The 16,348-nt window shown below is 34.3% G+C and overlaps 1 protein-coding gene across 1 annotated transcript in view; it reads left to right on the top strand.

The window, feature by feature from the left end:
* The window catches only part of LOC118187644 (acetylcholine receptor subunit alpha-like 1), a 181,874-nt gene that overhangs the window by 107,651 nt on the left and 57,875 nt on the right, over nucleotides 1-16,348 (top strand). The window contains exons 3-5 of the mRNA XM_085820152.1: nucleotides 725-834; nucleotides 2,547-2,727; nucleotides 15,507-15,791. Coding sequence (XP_085676278.1) covers nucleotides 725-834; nucleotides 2,547-2,727; nucleotides 15,507-15,791 — 576 coding nt within the window. The remainder of the gene's footprint in view (nucleotides 1-724; nucleotides 835-2,546; nucleotides 2,728-15,506; nucleotides 15,792-16,348) is intronic.

Below are 16,348 nucleotides of genomic sequence, written 5' to 3' on the forward strand. Positions count from 1 at the left end.
TTTAAACTATCTTTCCTGTCAAGCCTTACTTTCCCCTGGAACTGCCAATGCCAGAGTATGTAAATTTTAGTAGAACGCGCAAGGATTCAAATTATCAGCGGAAGTATTCTGAGTTAAATAGAAAGGAAACGAGTTCGAGATGTGTTGTTCGTACTTCACGAGCGCGGAGGTAGTTAGCCAGAAATTGAAGAACCCCGCGTTTCGGCCTGTGTGCTTGCCTCGGAGAATTGTTAATCGTTCAACGTGATATTCAAAGTTTGCTGAATTAGCAGCGGTATTGTAAAACGCAGTGAAGTTACTTACTTTTAGAGAGCCTCGTAGTTAGAGTCTTATTATTATTTCTTTTCAGGTTCTTATTTTTATTTTACCGGCGGGTCGGCGTAGTTTTTGAGCGTCAAGAACACGCAATTGTAATTTCTTAAGTTGAATAAAAAGGGACTTAAACCCTTAGCGAGACTCTGTCTATTTTCCAGTTTCAACAGTCACCTCTTGGTTGCGTGCAGGTTGGAGGCGCGCAACTCTACAAACGATTAACCAAAATCACGGTTAAACAACGCTTATTATATAACCAAGGTTAACGGCAAATCACGTTTAATTACTGGTTAACACAAATCACAATAAACAGTTAAACCGAAATCACAGTTAATATACAGCTAACCCATGTCAACGGTTAATCTAGCGTAATGCACCACAGATGACCTTCCGTTGACCTTCTCTTTTCCAGGAGTGGTCCGACCACAAGCTGAAATGGGATCCGGACGAGTACGGGGGTGTGCGACAGCTATATGTCCCAGCAGAACAAATCTGGCTCCCGGACATCGTACTCTACAACAAGTGAGTTTTATATTTGCTTATCTGACAAAAATACCAGCCATAGCATGCCGGGAAGTGAAACTGTAGCAGTCTTTGTCTTTTTTGTATCTTTTAGTCACAAATTTAACAGGGTCCAGAAAAACTCCTATTTATTTTTAACATTTTCAATCCTTCTCAAAGCCCGAAAACTTTCCATACGTTCATTGCATCTTAATTTAGGGACTCGTTTGCTTAAGTCCAGAAAGTGCGTCAAGTTATTGCATTTTAACTTAATGATCTATTTACTGGAATCCAGCAAGTGCGTCGACTCACTGCATTTTAATTTAGTTAGCCGTTTACTGGAGTCCCGCCAGTTCGTCAGTTCATTGGATTTTTCACTTAGTCGCCCGTTAGCTAAAGTACAAAAAATGTGCTACTCATAGTATTTTAACTCAGTGACCCGTTTGCTCAAGTCTAAAAAGTATGCCAATGCATTGCGTTTTAACTTAGTAAACCTATTTATTGGAGTCCACAAAGTGCCTCTTCACTACATTTTAACTTATTGACCAGTTTGTTAATGTCCAGAAAGTGCGTCCGCCGTTTATTGCATTTTAATTTTGTAAGCCTTACAGGAGTCCAGAAAGTGCGTCAACTTATTATATTTTCACTTGTGATCCGTTAGCTGAAGAGCCAAAATGCGTCGGCTCATTGCATTTTAACCAAGTTACACTTTTGCAAAAACTCAGACAGGGCGTCAGTTTATTGCATGTTAACCTGTTTTCTAAATGTCCAGAATGTGCGTCAGCTCGTTAAAGTCAAGAACCTTTGTTAATCCACTTTTTATGTAGGGTAATTCAAACGTCGACACACCAAAATTTCAAACATTGTAGTGAATGGAAATCATCCCTTCAGTAACAAGTGATAACTTCCCGTCACATCAGTTCATCACTTTGACGGTTTCTTCGGCAAAGTTAAGAACTTATACTATTCCGACCATTATTTAAAGATAAAAAACTTGCATCGGTTGTCTTTCTGCATTTCATCTTAGAAATCCTTTTGGCAATATCCACAAACCTATCAGCATATATAGGGTGAGAATCGTAACGACCTTTCTCATGAGGCCTAGAAACTGTTACCTTTCTTGATTTGATGTCCCTTTGCATCTGAATCACCATAAAATGTTGATGACATTTTGGACAAGGTCCAAAAATTGTTACCTTTCCGATGTGGGACTCGTATTTAAATGATCAGAAAACTCTTGACGAACCTTTTGACCAGATCTTGAAATTTTACTTTTTTTTTTTTTTTTTTTTTTTTTTTTTTTGTATAACTTGTGTCTGAATGACCAGAAAATCGATATTCTAACTTTTGTGGCCGCGGACTGGTATTTTAAAACGCCTTGAAAACGTTTTGTGAGATTTTAATATTGTTACTTTTGCGGTGTCGGGACGACCAGAAAGGACCTTGAAGAATATTTTGACGAAGTCTTGAAATTACCTTTATAGTATATTTGAAGAGTGAACTTGTATTTGAATGGCAAGGAAAATCTTGGCGGTGTCTAGAAATTTTATATTTGAAGAAGCAGAAGAATCTTGATGATCTTTTGTTACCTTTATTTGTCGAACTTGTATTCATTTAAATGACCCGAAACTTTTTTTTACATTAGCTATATTTCTTCACTTACTAGTGTTAATCTGTGGTTATCAAAATATTTGAAATCCCTGTCTTTTTGCTAACGAGTTTTCTTTGTGCAGTGCTGACGGAAATTACGAAGTAACCATCATGACTAAGGCCATCATTCACAACGACGGCAAAGTGGTCTGGAACCCTCCCGCCATTTACAAGAGCTCGTGTCAGATCGACGTGCAGTACTTTCCTTTCGACAAGCAGGACTGCTTCATGAAGTTCGGATCTTGGACGTATGACGGATACCAGGTAATCTCTATCATCTTCAGACCCTGCTCGATATCGCCGTTTTGCATGCCGCGCATTTGTGGTGGTGTACGTTGCTGAAGAAATTGTGATTCTTGAATTTAATTTACCAAACAGAAGTGGCCTGAGATGGCATAAACTCAGGTACTCTATGTAAGATAAACAAAATACTAAAATATGTAAGATAAAAAGCGTTCAAATAAAATATACGAACAATTAAGATAAAAAGAAGTAACATTAAAAACTCAAAGATGCATGATAAAAAGAAGTAAGATAAAATATTCAGTTCTATATTATAAAAAGAGGTAAAATAATACAGTCAAATATTTCAAATAAAAAAAGGTATAATAAAATACTGAATTATGTGATATAAAAAGAAGTAAAATAATATAGCAAGGCATGGTAAAATAAAAAGAGGTAAAACGCTGGCTTTAATTTGAGATAGTCTTTTAACAGCTATATAAAAAGAAGTAAATTAATATTAATTTGCAATATCCATTCACAGATATGTAAGATAAAAAAGGTAAAATAAAATAGTCAAATATGTAAGAGATATGAAGAATTAAAATAAAACAGTCAAATATGTAAGAGATATGAAGAATTAAAATAAAATAGTCAAATATGTAAAAAATATGAGGAATTAAAATAAAATAGTCAAATATGCAAGAGATATGAAGAATTAAAATAAAATAGCCAAATATTTAAGAGACATGAAGAATTAAAATAAAATAGTCAAACGCGTAAGCTAAAAAAGTGATAAAATTACTCAAATATATAAGATAAAAAGAGGTGAAATAAAATGCTAACTTTAATTTCGCGGTGCTACTTTGGTAGACGGTTGCACGGATTTTGGCGATTTTCTTTTGGCGAGTAATACAACTTATGGTAAACCCATTGCTGGATAAGTTATTTATGGTAACCGATACTTTGTTGTCATTTTATTCAAAAAATAATATGTTTTATTGTGCATAAATTCCGTGTTTTAAATATTATGTATGGCTTCTAAATATTAAAAATCAATTTAATTTTGCATTTTTATTTGAAATAAAAATTTTATTGTTTATCATATTTTATGAAATTTTATGTTGTGGTTGATATAATCAATGACGGCACCTTACTTTAAAAGTAATTGGTTTTAATATGTATAAATTTAATCTAATGTTTTAAACATTATTTATGGCTGTTAAATATTAAAATACAATTTAATTTTGCATTTTTTTTAAAAAATTATTTTATTATGTATGAATTTTTAAAGAATTTTAATTCTAGGCGTGATGTAATAAGCTCTCTGATTGGTTATAGAATATTTGTGCATTAACAAGCTGTAATCAGCTCCCTGATTGGTTACTGACAATTTGTGCATTTCCGCGCCGTTTTAAAATTTAATTCATATCTTCGAATTCCTTCAAAGATGTCGTCAAAGATGTTATCTAAATTATGATTCCGATTTTTTTTGTGGTACTTATCAATAAACAACATGTTAAATGACTAAAAAAAAAATGTAAGTACATATTTTTCTTTAATTTTATAATTGTATACTTCAATTTTTGTTAAAAATAATTAATACACTATTTTCAAAAATTTCTGAGATAATTATTGTCCATATGTTTTAATGTTAATTATATTCTATATAACGTATTTTGAAGTATTTGAATTTAATAATATTCTTATTCTTTTAAATGTTGGTATGATGGTTTTTAATTCGATATTCAATTTCAGTAATATTTTAATCTAATTAAACGTTGGCACAATGTTTTTATTCTCTTCTTTGCTATATGAAAGTAATAATAACCTTACTTTAGTATTTTATACTCATACTAGATGTATTTATTTACACTTGCCTGCGATCTTAAAAAACGACATTTTCAACAAAAATTTAATCAATTACTTTTAACGATATTTTTTTTTTTTTAAGTTTCGAATACTTTACTATGCGTAAAAACATTGTTTTTCAAGATGGCTGATGTTTGTAAAAATCGCGCCAACGTAAATCGCCAAAAATCCGTGCAACCGTCTACCAAAGTAGCACCTAATTCGCATTAGTCCCTTAAAACCTATATAAAATAAAAATAGGCAAAATAAAGTTTCAACTTTAATTTGGAACAGGTACGTTAAATATATGTAAGATAAAAAGAGATAAAGTATTAACTTTAATTTCCATTAGGTCCGTTAACAAATATACGGAAAATAACAAATATACGATAAAAAGAAGTAAAATTAAGTATTAACTTTATTAACAAATGTGCAGGATAAAAATAGATAAAATAAAATATTCAAATATGTAAGATGTAAAATGGTAAAATACAGGGTGTTTATAAAGTCCTGGAGCCATTTTGACGTTTAATAACTCATAAAATAATGAAGATGTAAACAAACTTATGGCATTTATTGATGGAATAACTTAGGTTTGAATATCTTTACTTTTGTAAATATCGTCTGCGGGTTGGTTAATTTCAGATAATTTCATTTTCCAGTCTAAATATCTGTATTTTTCAAAATATCGTTTGCTTATTAATTGCATTTTACTCTCTTTTGTTTTTGGCAACTATTGCAATGTAATGTTTACTTTTGATGTGTTTGTTCTAGTACTTTTGTATGTGATGTTTTATTCGACCGGATATTAAGAAGAATGCATACACCACAAGAGAAAGCACAGATTTTATGGTGGTTCATAGAAAAGAAATCCATAATGCAAACACAAAGAAATTGCAGAAGAATTTACCAAAAAGATCCTCCATCCAAAAGCAGCAGCTTACGGTGGAAAAAGAATTTTCTAGAAACTGGAAGTATCGCAGATAAAAACGTTCCGGACGTCCCTGCACAAGTGATTTTGATGTTGAGCGTGTCAGAGAGACATTTTTGCACAATCCTAGAAGATCTTTGAGATCAGCGGCAAGAGAATTGGATATGCCAATTTCGACGGTGTACAAAGTTATTAAGAAAAAATTAAGACTGCATGCATACAAAGTTCAAATTGTTCAAATTTTGGAACCGGACGATAGGCCTAGGAGGAAGGCCTTTGATGATGCTGAATTTCTGAAGCGCATAATGTTCTCCGACGAAGCATTTTTTCATCTTTCTGGCACTGTTAATCGCCATAATGTGCGCATGTGGGGATCTGAAAACTCCCATGAATACCGTGAGGCATAAAGGGATTTCCCAAAGGTTAATGTGTGGTGTGGACTAATGCACAACTGAGTCATTGGGCCTTTCGTTTTTACAGAAAAGACGGTCTCATCAATCGTATACTTAAACAGAGCTTCAGCCACATGTCTTTTTGCAACAAGATGGTGCACCACCTCATTGGGGTACCATCGTTAGTAGTTCTTTGAACGACCATTTTACAGGAAGATGGATTGGGCGAGGAAGTCCAATTCCTTGGCCACCCAGATCACCTGATATAACGCCGCTGGGTTTTTTCCTTTGGGGATTTGTAAAGGACAACGTTTACAGGAAGAGAGTGTCGAACATTGATGACCTAAAAGTCAGAATTACAACCGCAATAGGCTCTGTGGATGCCGTTATGCTTGCCGGTACCTGGCGTGAAATTGAATACCGACTTGATATTCTCCGTGCGACGAAGGGAGCACACGTGGAAGTTCATTGACAAGGGTCAGGAAACTTTTTGAGTCTATCTAACCATTTATGTTATTAATTTTAATCTATTATTTTATGAGTTATTAAACATCAAATTAAACATCAAAATGGGTCCGGGACTTTATAAACACCCTGTATTAACTTCAGTTTGCAATGGATCCGTTAGCATATATGTAAGATAAAAAGACATAACATTAAATACTAACTTTGATTTATTAACGAGTAAGTAAGATAAATGGGGTAAAATAAAATATTAACGTTAATTTAGTTTAACCCTTTAACTCATAATAATTTAAATCCGCGTTTTAGTTTCACTCTTGAGAAAGAAGGCCTGTATCCGATGTCCTTCAAAATCAACAGAGTTTTATTTAAAAATATACGCGAAACTAAATTTGCCTTTCCTCTTAATTTTAATGATTTTATGATTATTTAATGATCAGATAGCAAAGCTCACTTGGGAATCTGCCTAAAAGATGAAAATTCACATTCACATGCCGTGTGATCCATCCGAATATTACAATATTTCATCTGAATCCGAATGCGTTTCTTAAATCTGCCAGCAAACAATTTTCGAAAGTCCACCGACCCGAAAAGCATCCGCTCCGACCCACCTACCCGTTAGCAGCGGAAAGATCGAATCTTCGCACGAGTGGGGATCGTCTAAGGACAAGAGAGGGAGAACGGAATGGTTCATCGGCAAATAAAACTGATCGCAGATTGCTTCTATTCGGGAGAAATATTACGATCGCCATCGAACCAAACGACGTCAGATAAAAGGATTTATAGATCTTCATCGGCTGCTAAGGAGGGGAGGGGCCCCAGGCGAACGAATTGTTGCCAGTTTATTACAGAGCTTATTTAATACAAGAAACGTCTTATTGCGTCTTTCTAAATACTTTGCATCCTTATCTTGTGCTATGGTGGGTTACGATATTCATGCATTTAATCATCCGTGCTACTTGGTAGCTTTTCCAGCTGCAGGAATCATCAGATCTTCGAAAACGTCTTGCCATTTCACATAGTGTAAGATCATTATTTAGTTCTGAAAATAATTGCTTTGCTTAAAGAAAATGAGGGTTTAAGAAATAGTAAATGTATATTTAGTAGTAATTTAAATAATTCAGTGTTTAATTATCAAAAAGTAATACCTTTATTAAAATTAATAATTAACTATAAATATATGCGACCGAAATTCGATTTTATTTTAAATTAATTGAAAGAAATCATCATAAACAGAAAGAAAGATTGAAGAATTTTTGTGAACTTGATAGTAACTAAACGTTGCGCTCTATGACGAAAAGGTAGAGAAAACATCTTTCCTCAGTGCGGTTGACGTAAAATGGAACCAGATAAAAGATTAATTATTAAATTATTTTTAGCATCAAAAGCTTCACATTTTGTTCCGAATCCTTTTTCAATAAAAGGAGGCTATGAAGCCAGTGTCATAGCTATGCATTATTTTTAAAGAAATAATATAGCGAATATAAAAAGATTTAATGACAACACTGCATAGAGAGTTCTAAACATATGCTGCTTTTAAAACTTTTGTCATTTTTCTGTTGAATTTTATGTGTCTTAAGTGTGCAGAAAGCTAATTGTAATATATAAAGTTAAAAAGACCCACCCCTCCTCCAAAAAAAAAAGTTGTATCTTGTTAAGAAAACTGAACATTAATATGATTAATATGATGAACTAAGAAAAGACTGAAAAAATAATAACTTAAAAGTAATCAAAATCGTAAAAAACAACCTTATATTTAGCGTAGGTATAATGAAACACTCAATCGATTTCGAGGGCAGCTAAAGGTCCCTCCTCATCAGGAGAAAGAAATACATAGAAAGAAGAAAATAGGAATCACAGAAACACGTGGTGCTTATCAGCACTGCACGTGGTTATAACTAGATTTTTAATTAGAGTTGCACTGGCCGCCTACTTTTAACTCTGATTAAAAATCTAGTTATAACCACGTGCAGTGCTGATAAGCACCACGTGTTTCTGTGATTCCTATTTTCTTCTTTCTATGTATTTCTTTCTCCTGATGAGGAGGGACCTTTAGCTGCCCTCGAAATCGATTGAGTGTTTCATTATACCTACGCTAAATATAAGGTTGTTTTTTACGATTTTGATTGTCACATTAGCGTGTTTCTCTTCTAGTCTAACTTAAAAGTATTCAAATTTGAACGGACGCTCAGAGGAGCACTTTTAAAATTTGATACGGTTTATCAGTAGGAATTATTATTACAGACAGTACAGGTGGAACAGCAAAACAGATAGATATTAGACGATATTAGAAGAATATGCGTTTAGACTAACTTGAGAACATTATAAAAGGTGAAGAATCGTTACATTATGACCACCCCTCACCTATAGCAATGAACTCGCCAGAAGAAAAAACCACGGCACTCGCGTAATTGGTGCTGGAGTATATGAAGCGCCCATGCAGTGATTTCCTGCACCTTCTTCAAAAAGTGTATGGGGCGTTAATCGCTGCTGAAAAAGAAATTACTGTATTTGCCGGCGTATAAGGCGTTCTTTTTCTTTGAAAATAGGCCTGAAAAACGGGGTGCTTCTTATAAGTCGATACTCAATTTTTGATTACATTCATTTCTGGAAATTTTCTCTATTCGGAGTTATGCCATTTTTTTATTGTTTCCTTGCGGAGTTTGGGAACATTACAGTTAAGTAGAATTCAGTGAATAATGTTCAGCAGCATTCACTAAAAGAGAATTTAAGGAATTTATGAAGGAGAAGTGAACAGCTGGATGCAGTCTTTGAGGTTTTGAGGTTATACCATTAGGAAATTTTGAGGTTATACCATCAGGAAGAAGGAAGAGGTCTAGCATTTCGCAAGTTTATGAATGGATCAAAGCTTCATGGGATTCTAATGCACTGGATGGTACAGAGGACAATTTGTTGTATGAAGACTCAGATGCAGATTTAGAAGATGTTTCAAATGACTCTACATTTAGCTCTGGAGATAAGTATCTGGGTTTTGGCGAAGAAGATTAAAAGATGTTCTTTCCCAGATAGACTGGGTATTTGCAGAAAGTATTACTTTTTATTTGTATTACTTTATATTTAAAATACTGTTAATTCAATATAATGATCAGAAATAAAATTATATCCTTCAAAAATGTGTGTATAAAAACGCGGCTGCGTCTTATAGACCGATGCGTCTTAAACGCAGGCAAATACCTCAACTAAATGACAAAATGACACCCAAATGTACACAAAATGACTTACTAAATACTTTCTCCGAAGGAGAATGGGAAATCAAAAAACGCAAAGACATGAAAAGCTCCCCGAGTAAAACAAACTTTCCAGAACCAAACGAAATATCGTTCGACAAGGACACTGAGGCCGAATAAAAATCCAGAGGTGACTCTACAGACGGTAAGGGAGCGAAGCAAAGGACCGTCACTTGTTCCTGCAGGTTCACAATTAAAACCATCTGAAAAACTTACCCTGCAAGAGTACTGGACACGCGAAATCCGGAAACTGGCTCAACACCAAAAGCTACTGAAAACCAATGGGATAATTCTAAGTAAGTTAGAATCCTGCCAGCAATTTATATAAATGACAAAAAAGTAGACACAGCTAAAAAAAAGGCTGGGCTTAACTAAACATTATGTTTTCCGATCATAATATGTCCGACGTTTCGAATTATACGGGTTACAACATCCAGAAAAATGGTTTCAAAATTAAAGTCCCAAATGTATACACATAAAAATAACTCGTCTATGTACACACATAAAAATAACTCGTCTATTTAAAGATAAAGATGTTAATTACCAGTCCAGAGGACAAGAACCTTAACGTTGTTACTAGACACCTTAGATCAAGGTGCACAGCACGCGGCCTGCAGGCGCCGGGTGATTTTCTGCGGTCCATCACTGATCTTTTAATAATGTAGCTTACATCCAGAAAAGGAATTAATTAAAACTATAAAACATGTTTTGTTGAGTACATTTTGGTTGTTCAAACAAAATTTTTATTTGAAGGAAAAACCATCGGTTTTGTTGCAAGGACAGAAAAATATCTTAAAGCTCTAACAAAATTTCAATAAAATTTCTCCACTTTTACTTAAAAAATATCTTTTTTTTTTTTTTTTTTTTTTTTTTTTTTTTTTATTTTAGAATATTTTTGTAATTTTTTGTAACTGTAGCAAAATTTTGCTGTTTTTGGCAAACTTTGGATTATTGTGGGATTCTAAGTAACTGAATATGCGATTTATATAAACAAAAAATTGCGCTGTGTGAAAAAGATCTTTTAGCTGCCAAAAGAGTGATAAGTGAGCCGAGATGGCGCTAGAGCCAAAACACATTTTCCCTCTTTTCAAATTTCCTTTCAACATGATTCCAGACCTTCTCCAGTGTTCACCAGCGTCCGAGCGGTAAAATCGTTGAACACTGAAAGTTTGGTCCGAATCTCGCGAACGACCTGGCTACATGGGCTTTTCTCTGGTGTGGGTGTTTTCCATGTGTAACGTGTATACGAGTCAGTTTTCCTTAGAAAGTCCTCCACGAAGGAATACCTCCTCTGAGTCAGATAGCCCTCGAGGCTTTGCCATAATAAAATAAACCAAACCAAGAGCTTCTTCTCTCATCTAGGTTGTGAAATTAAATTAAATTATTTAGTACAATCTGATTATATAGCTAAGATGAATATAAATTTCTCATTTACATTTTGAATCTTGTGCTTATTAATCATAAACGAATTCTCTTTTCTGTTTCTTAAATGATGTAAACGTGCTAATCATTCCTTGTAATTGTGTAAATGTTAATATTTACATTATAAGTCAGAGTCAAAATAGTACATCATTTTTCAAGTTTTTTATTACTTTTATATGTAGTTAATATGAAGTATGTATCTTTGGGTTCGTATTTTCTAAACGTAATAATAATAGTGATAAAGCATTTATTCTAAAATGCAGATTCTCTCACGAATTCGAAGCGCGGCTCTCACCAGTTTCAACATTTCTTAAATTCATTTTCATTTCAAAAAAACATTTCTTAAATTCTCAGTTTCAACATTTCGTTCTTCGTATATTCCTTCATAGATTTGAGTTGTGCACTCATATTATATACTTATCCCTAAGAAATAAAAATGGAACTCATAGACAAAAACTACGAACTTTTCAATGTTACGCAAATAGAACGTCGCTTTAAAGAGGAAATGAAGAAATACCCACTTTTTTTGTTACATTAGCCAAGAATGAACGATCCAGAGGTATTTCCGAAGAGGACAAAATATCAGGCTTGCACGTTTCTTAGAATTATGACTAATGCTCATAATTTTGTAAAAAACATGTTTTTACAAGAGGATTTGAAACTTGAATTCATGGACGAGTTTCTTGGAAAACAAATGAAAATTTCTACAAGAATGCTCTCAGCTGGGAGCGTTGTAAATACTTCAATATGTTTCATTACTAAATACTAAATGAAGACAGGTATCTTCGCCTATTTGCAGAGCATATGATTAACCAAAATTTTTCTTCTTAATCATACAAAAATTACGAATGGAGATGAACTTTGTAAGTTCTTCTGACTTATGATTCCTAATTATTGACTTGTTCTCCCACTAGATGGTGCCACATTACTGTAAAACGTCTCGCTGATTATGTCACCAAAACTCTTCAGTTGTCTTGCCTTCAGTTGTCTTGAATGAACAGTGTGCATATTTTGTATATCATACCTCCTTGTGTCTGTGTTTATTTTAATCTGAGGATCTGAAAATGTGTTTTATAGTTTGAAATATTTCATCTGAAATCAATCAAGCTATTTGCTTGTAATTTCGTATGTTTCTGCAGTTCATGCAGATGAAGTGACACACGGTCACATCTCTTTTCTTACTTTCGATCCTGACTTTTCATGGCACTAGCTGTGCAGAAATATTTTACGTTCTGTGCTCTTATGGTATTTATTTGCAAGAGCTGGAATACATCAGCTAAAATACCCTATAATCGCGGCATACAGAGGAAGTTGGAACTGGAGATTTTCCAAATGTAGAATGATTGGCAGCATAATGGGAAAAGCAGCTGATTTATCAGCTTTCGTTAAAAGTCAAATTATTATGGCTGGGTGCCTAGGAACATCGAGTTTAGAAACGGCTGGTCGGCTGCTCACGCTGTGAGTATTTATCGGAAGTGGTGCATGGACGATAAAACAACAAGTCGCTGTCTAGCGGTTCGTCGGTTACCACGTATTGATTCCAGACGAAAGTGGAGATTGTTACGCATTGTACGTCTTTGATCGAAGGCTGCAATGGCCGAAATCACTATCTCATTAGCTTTAAAAGTGGCAACCCAGATGATGTGTATCAACACACAGTGTAGCGTATACTGGTGCGTATGAGCTCACGTTGCCGGCGCCCGAATCGCGTCCCTGTGCTGACGGCACGTCATCGTCAACAGCCCCTGTAATAGGTGAAAGAACAGGAGCATTGGACCACAGAAGAACGGAAGAAAGTGTCCTGGTCCAACGAATCAGTTTTTCTGGTAAGTCACATTGACGGGCAAGAGCCAATACCCCGATTTACAACGGAAACTTGGTGCCTACCTGCACAATTGGCCAAATAAAAGACGGTGGTGGTAGTATTATGGTGTGAGCTATATTTTCATGGTGCACATTAGAACCCATCATTCCCATAGAACAATCTTTGACAACTGTGTGCTATGAGAACATCATTTCAGCTAGGTGCACCCCTTTATGCCGCACTGAACTCAGCGAATTATGGCATCAAGATAATGCACCATGTCATAGGGCCGAATTGCCAGAAAGTGATTCGAGGAAACTTGTGAATTTCAAGTCATGTCTTGCCCTCCGAATTTACGTGGCGTGAATCAAACCGAACATTTGTGGTTCCCTCCCTGGGAAACCGAATTCATGCTGCCACGCTACTACCTGCTAATGAGCGGGAATTGCAGAACCAGTTGGTTATTGCCTGGTACCAGGTACCTCAGACTACCTACCTATCGACATCTTATGGAGTCAATGCCTCGCCCAGTGTCGGCATTTTTATTGCAAAAGGTGGTTCTACTCAGTCGTAGCTAGGGTTTTCAGCGCCCAGGGACAACTGAAGATTTCGCGCCCCCTACTGCTTGCCAAGGATGGAAATCATTTAATTCTAAAATGTCGTAATATCAGTTTGGCGCCCCTCGGATTCTGCACCCGGGGACAGATGCCCCCCTTGCCCCCCTCTAGCTACGCCCCTGGTCCTACTTTATATTAAACATGTAGTCATAATGGCTCTTCAATATATATTCTATGTATTTAAAAATTAAAGAAAAACATGTAATGGAATTCTATAAAAAATTTTTAATAATTTAAATTAGATATCATATATCTCACATTCAGTTCAGTTTTATGTGGAACTCTAGATTTTTTGATGGAGCACATAAAAACTGTTATTTTTAATGGAACTCATAAAACATACTTAATATTGTAATCTTTGGTCGAATCACTAAAATTATTATTTGTTTTCTGCGGAATCCTAAAATTATAATTCCTTGTGAAAACACTAAAACTATAATTTGTTGTGGAGCCCCTAAGACTGTACTTTCTTGTGAAACTCCTGAAAATTTCTCTTATGGAGCCCTCTAACTATAATTTTTTATCGAAGTAATTAAACTATAATATTTTACGGAATCCTTAAAAATTACATTCCTTGTGGAACAACTAAAACTATAATTCCTTTTATGAACCCCTTAAAACTAAAATTTTTAAAAGACATATAAAAATAAAATTTTCTGTTAGGGAAAACTTAAAACTATAATTTTGTTGGAACTACTAAACATTAAAACACCTTTAAAATCATTAAATCTTAATTTCTTGTGTAACACCTAAAAATATAATTTTCTTTTGTAACATAATTATCTTAAAACTGTGATTTCATAATTCATAATTTTCATATTTCATAATTTTTGTGGAGCGTTTTGTGGATATACGGTCTATATCTTCTGTACACTTTTGTCGCTATATATATTATATATAGTATGTATATTTTTGTCGTCATATAATATGCGCTCTATGTCTTCTGTATATTTTTGTCTATTTAGAAAACGAATAAAAACATGTTACGTAATTCTATAGCAGTACTGAATGATTTTAAATTGAGATACCTTGAATGAAATGCATTTTTGTTTAAATTAATCAGATTAAAAAGCTAAAAAAAATTCCTTAAGAAATGCTTCGATTGATTTTAAATAGGTCAGGTTAAGTTATAACAGACAGAATAAATATGGTGGAATAATATCTTACATTTTGCCCAATGGCAAAACCATTGTATGAAAAGTGACACAATTAAAGTGAAACAATACAAAATAGTGTTTCGAGACAAATAACCCTTCTGGGCTAGGAAAAAAACTGCACAAAAATTTACATAAATTCACAAGCTAAAAAAAAAAAAAAATGCTGAATTCTGTTCGACCCGGATTTAGTCCCAAGCGAACGAGCTGTGACTGTAGTTTTCCACATGTGTAGCGTGAATAAGACCTAGTTTACCTTAGAAAGCTCTCTTCGAAGCCCCCAAGCAGATAGCTCTCGTGTGCTTCAGCATACACAAAATAGCCTAACTTAACCTGCATTTCTTACTCTTAAGTTGTAGTTTTATGGACTCCACAAAAGAAAGTTGCAGTTATAGGGGTTTTGTAAAAGAAAGTTGCAGTTTTAGTGGTATCACAAAAGAAAGTTTGTAGTTTTTGTCTACAAAAGAAGGCTGTAGTTTTGCGGGTACCACAAAAGAAGTTATGATTTTAGGAATTCCACAAAAGAAAAAAAAAAAAAAAAAAAAAAAGGAAATTGCAGTTTTAGAGTTCACAAAAGAGACCATTTCATGCTTTCAGTTTGAATACATTTATATTTTAACAAATATTCATATATTAAATGTACATTATGCTTACTTTAACACTGAGTACATTTATACGTTGGCATACATGAAAGGTGCGTCGTACATTGCTTTTAATTTGAGTACATTTTCAGATATGAAAGGTACATTATATGTTACTTTCCTTTTGAGTATATATATTCGTTATCGCATATATAAAATACATTATACGTTCCTACATTCATTTAAATACATAAAGTTCATGTGCACTCTTCCTTGCCTTGATTCCAGTTACAACACAGTTATCTATATCATATCTCCTTTGTGACTCAGTCATTCTAACTGCAAATGTGATTTTCCAGGTGGATTTGAAGCACCTAGAAGAGATCCCGGACAGCGATACCGTGCCCATCGGCATGGACCTGAGCGAGTTCTATCTGAGCGTAGAATGGGATATCATGGCGGTTCCGGCACACCGGCGGGTGCGGCACTACTCGTGCTGCATGGAACCCTACCCGGACATCACCTTCAACATCACTCTGAGGAGGAAGACCCTCTTCTACACCGTCAACCTCATCATCCCCTGTGTAGGCATTTCAGGACTGTCCGTCCTAGTCTTCTACCTGCCCTCGGACTCCGGGGAAAAGGTGAGAATGTCCATGACGATGATAATCGAATGGATGAGCTAATTTGTGGTATATTAGGAATGTTTTGTTTATATTTGTTTGCTTGTTTTTTCACTACATGTTAGTTTTCATTTATTTTGCATCGCTTCGTTGTTTGTGTAGTTTTATTTATTTACTGATTTTTTGTTTATTAAAAGCAGTCGAAACCAGTCTAATAAAACTGATTGAGTACGTTAATAACATACTTCTAATGTTTCAAAACATATAAATTATTTGTGTGAAAATTCTTTCAACATAGTATTTATAAAAAAATATATAAATTAAAGAACATTACACATTTTAAATCACAAAAGAATATTTTTGAAGGGCATTTCAGGGGGAAAGGTCAACTTCAAATTATTCTAATTTATTTATTAACTGATTCCTCAAGGCAAGTTAAATTGACATAAGAAATCCAAACTTTTGAAATATCTTGTTTAATTTTTGTCGTACTGATTTCAAACTTTTGTATTTTATTTATTTTAATGTATGAAACATTAGCCTAAGTATATGTACAGAGACCGCAGTGCAGTATGCAA

This window comes from Stegodyphus dumicola, chromosome 1 (assembly GCF_044657685.1).
Source record: "Stegodyphus dumicola isolate Sdum_Otavi_A_Nest chromosome 1, ASM4465768v1".
Classification (NCBI taxonomy): Eukaryota; Metazoa; Arthropoda; class Arachnida; order Araneae; family Eresidae; genus Stegodyphus; species Stegodyphus dumicola.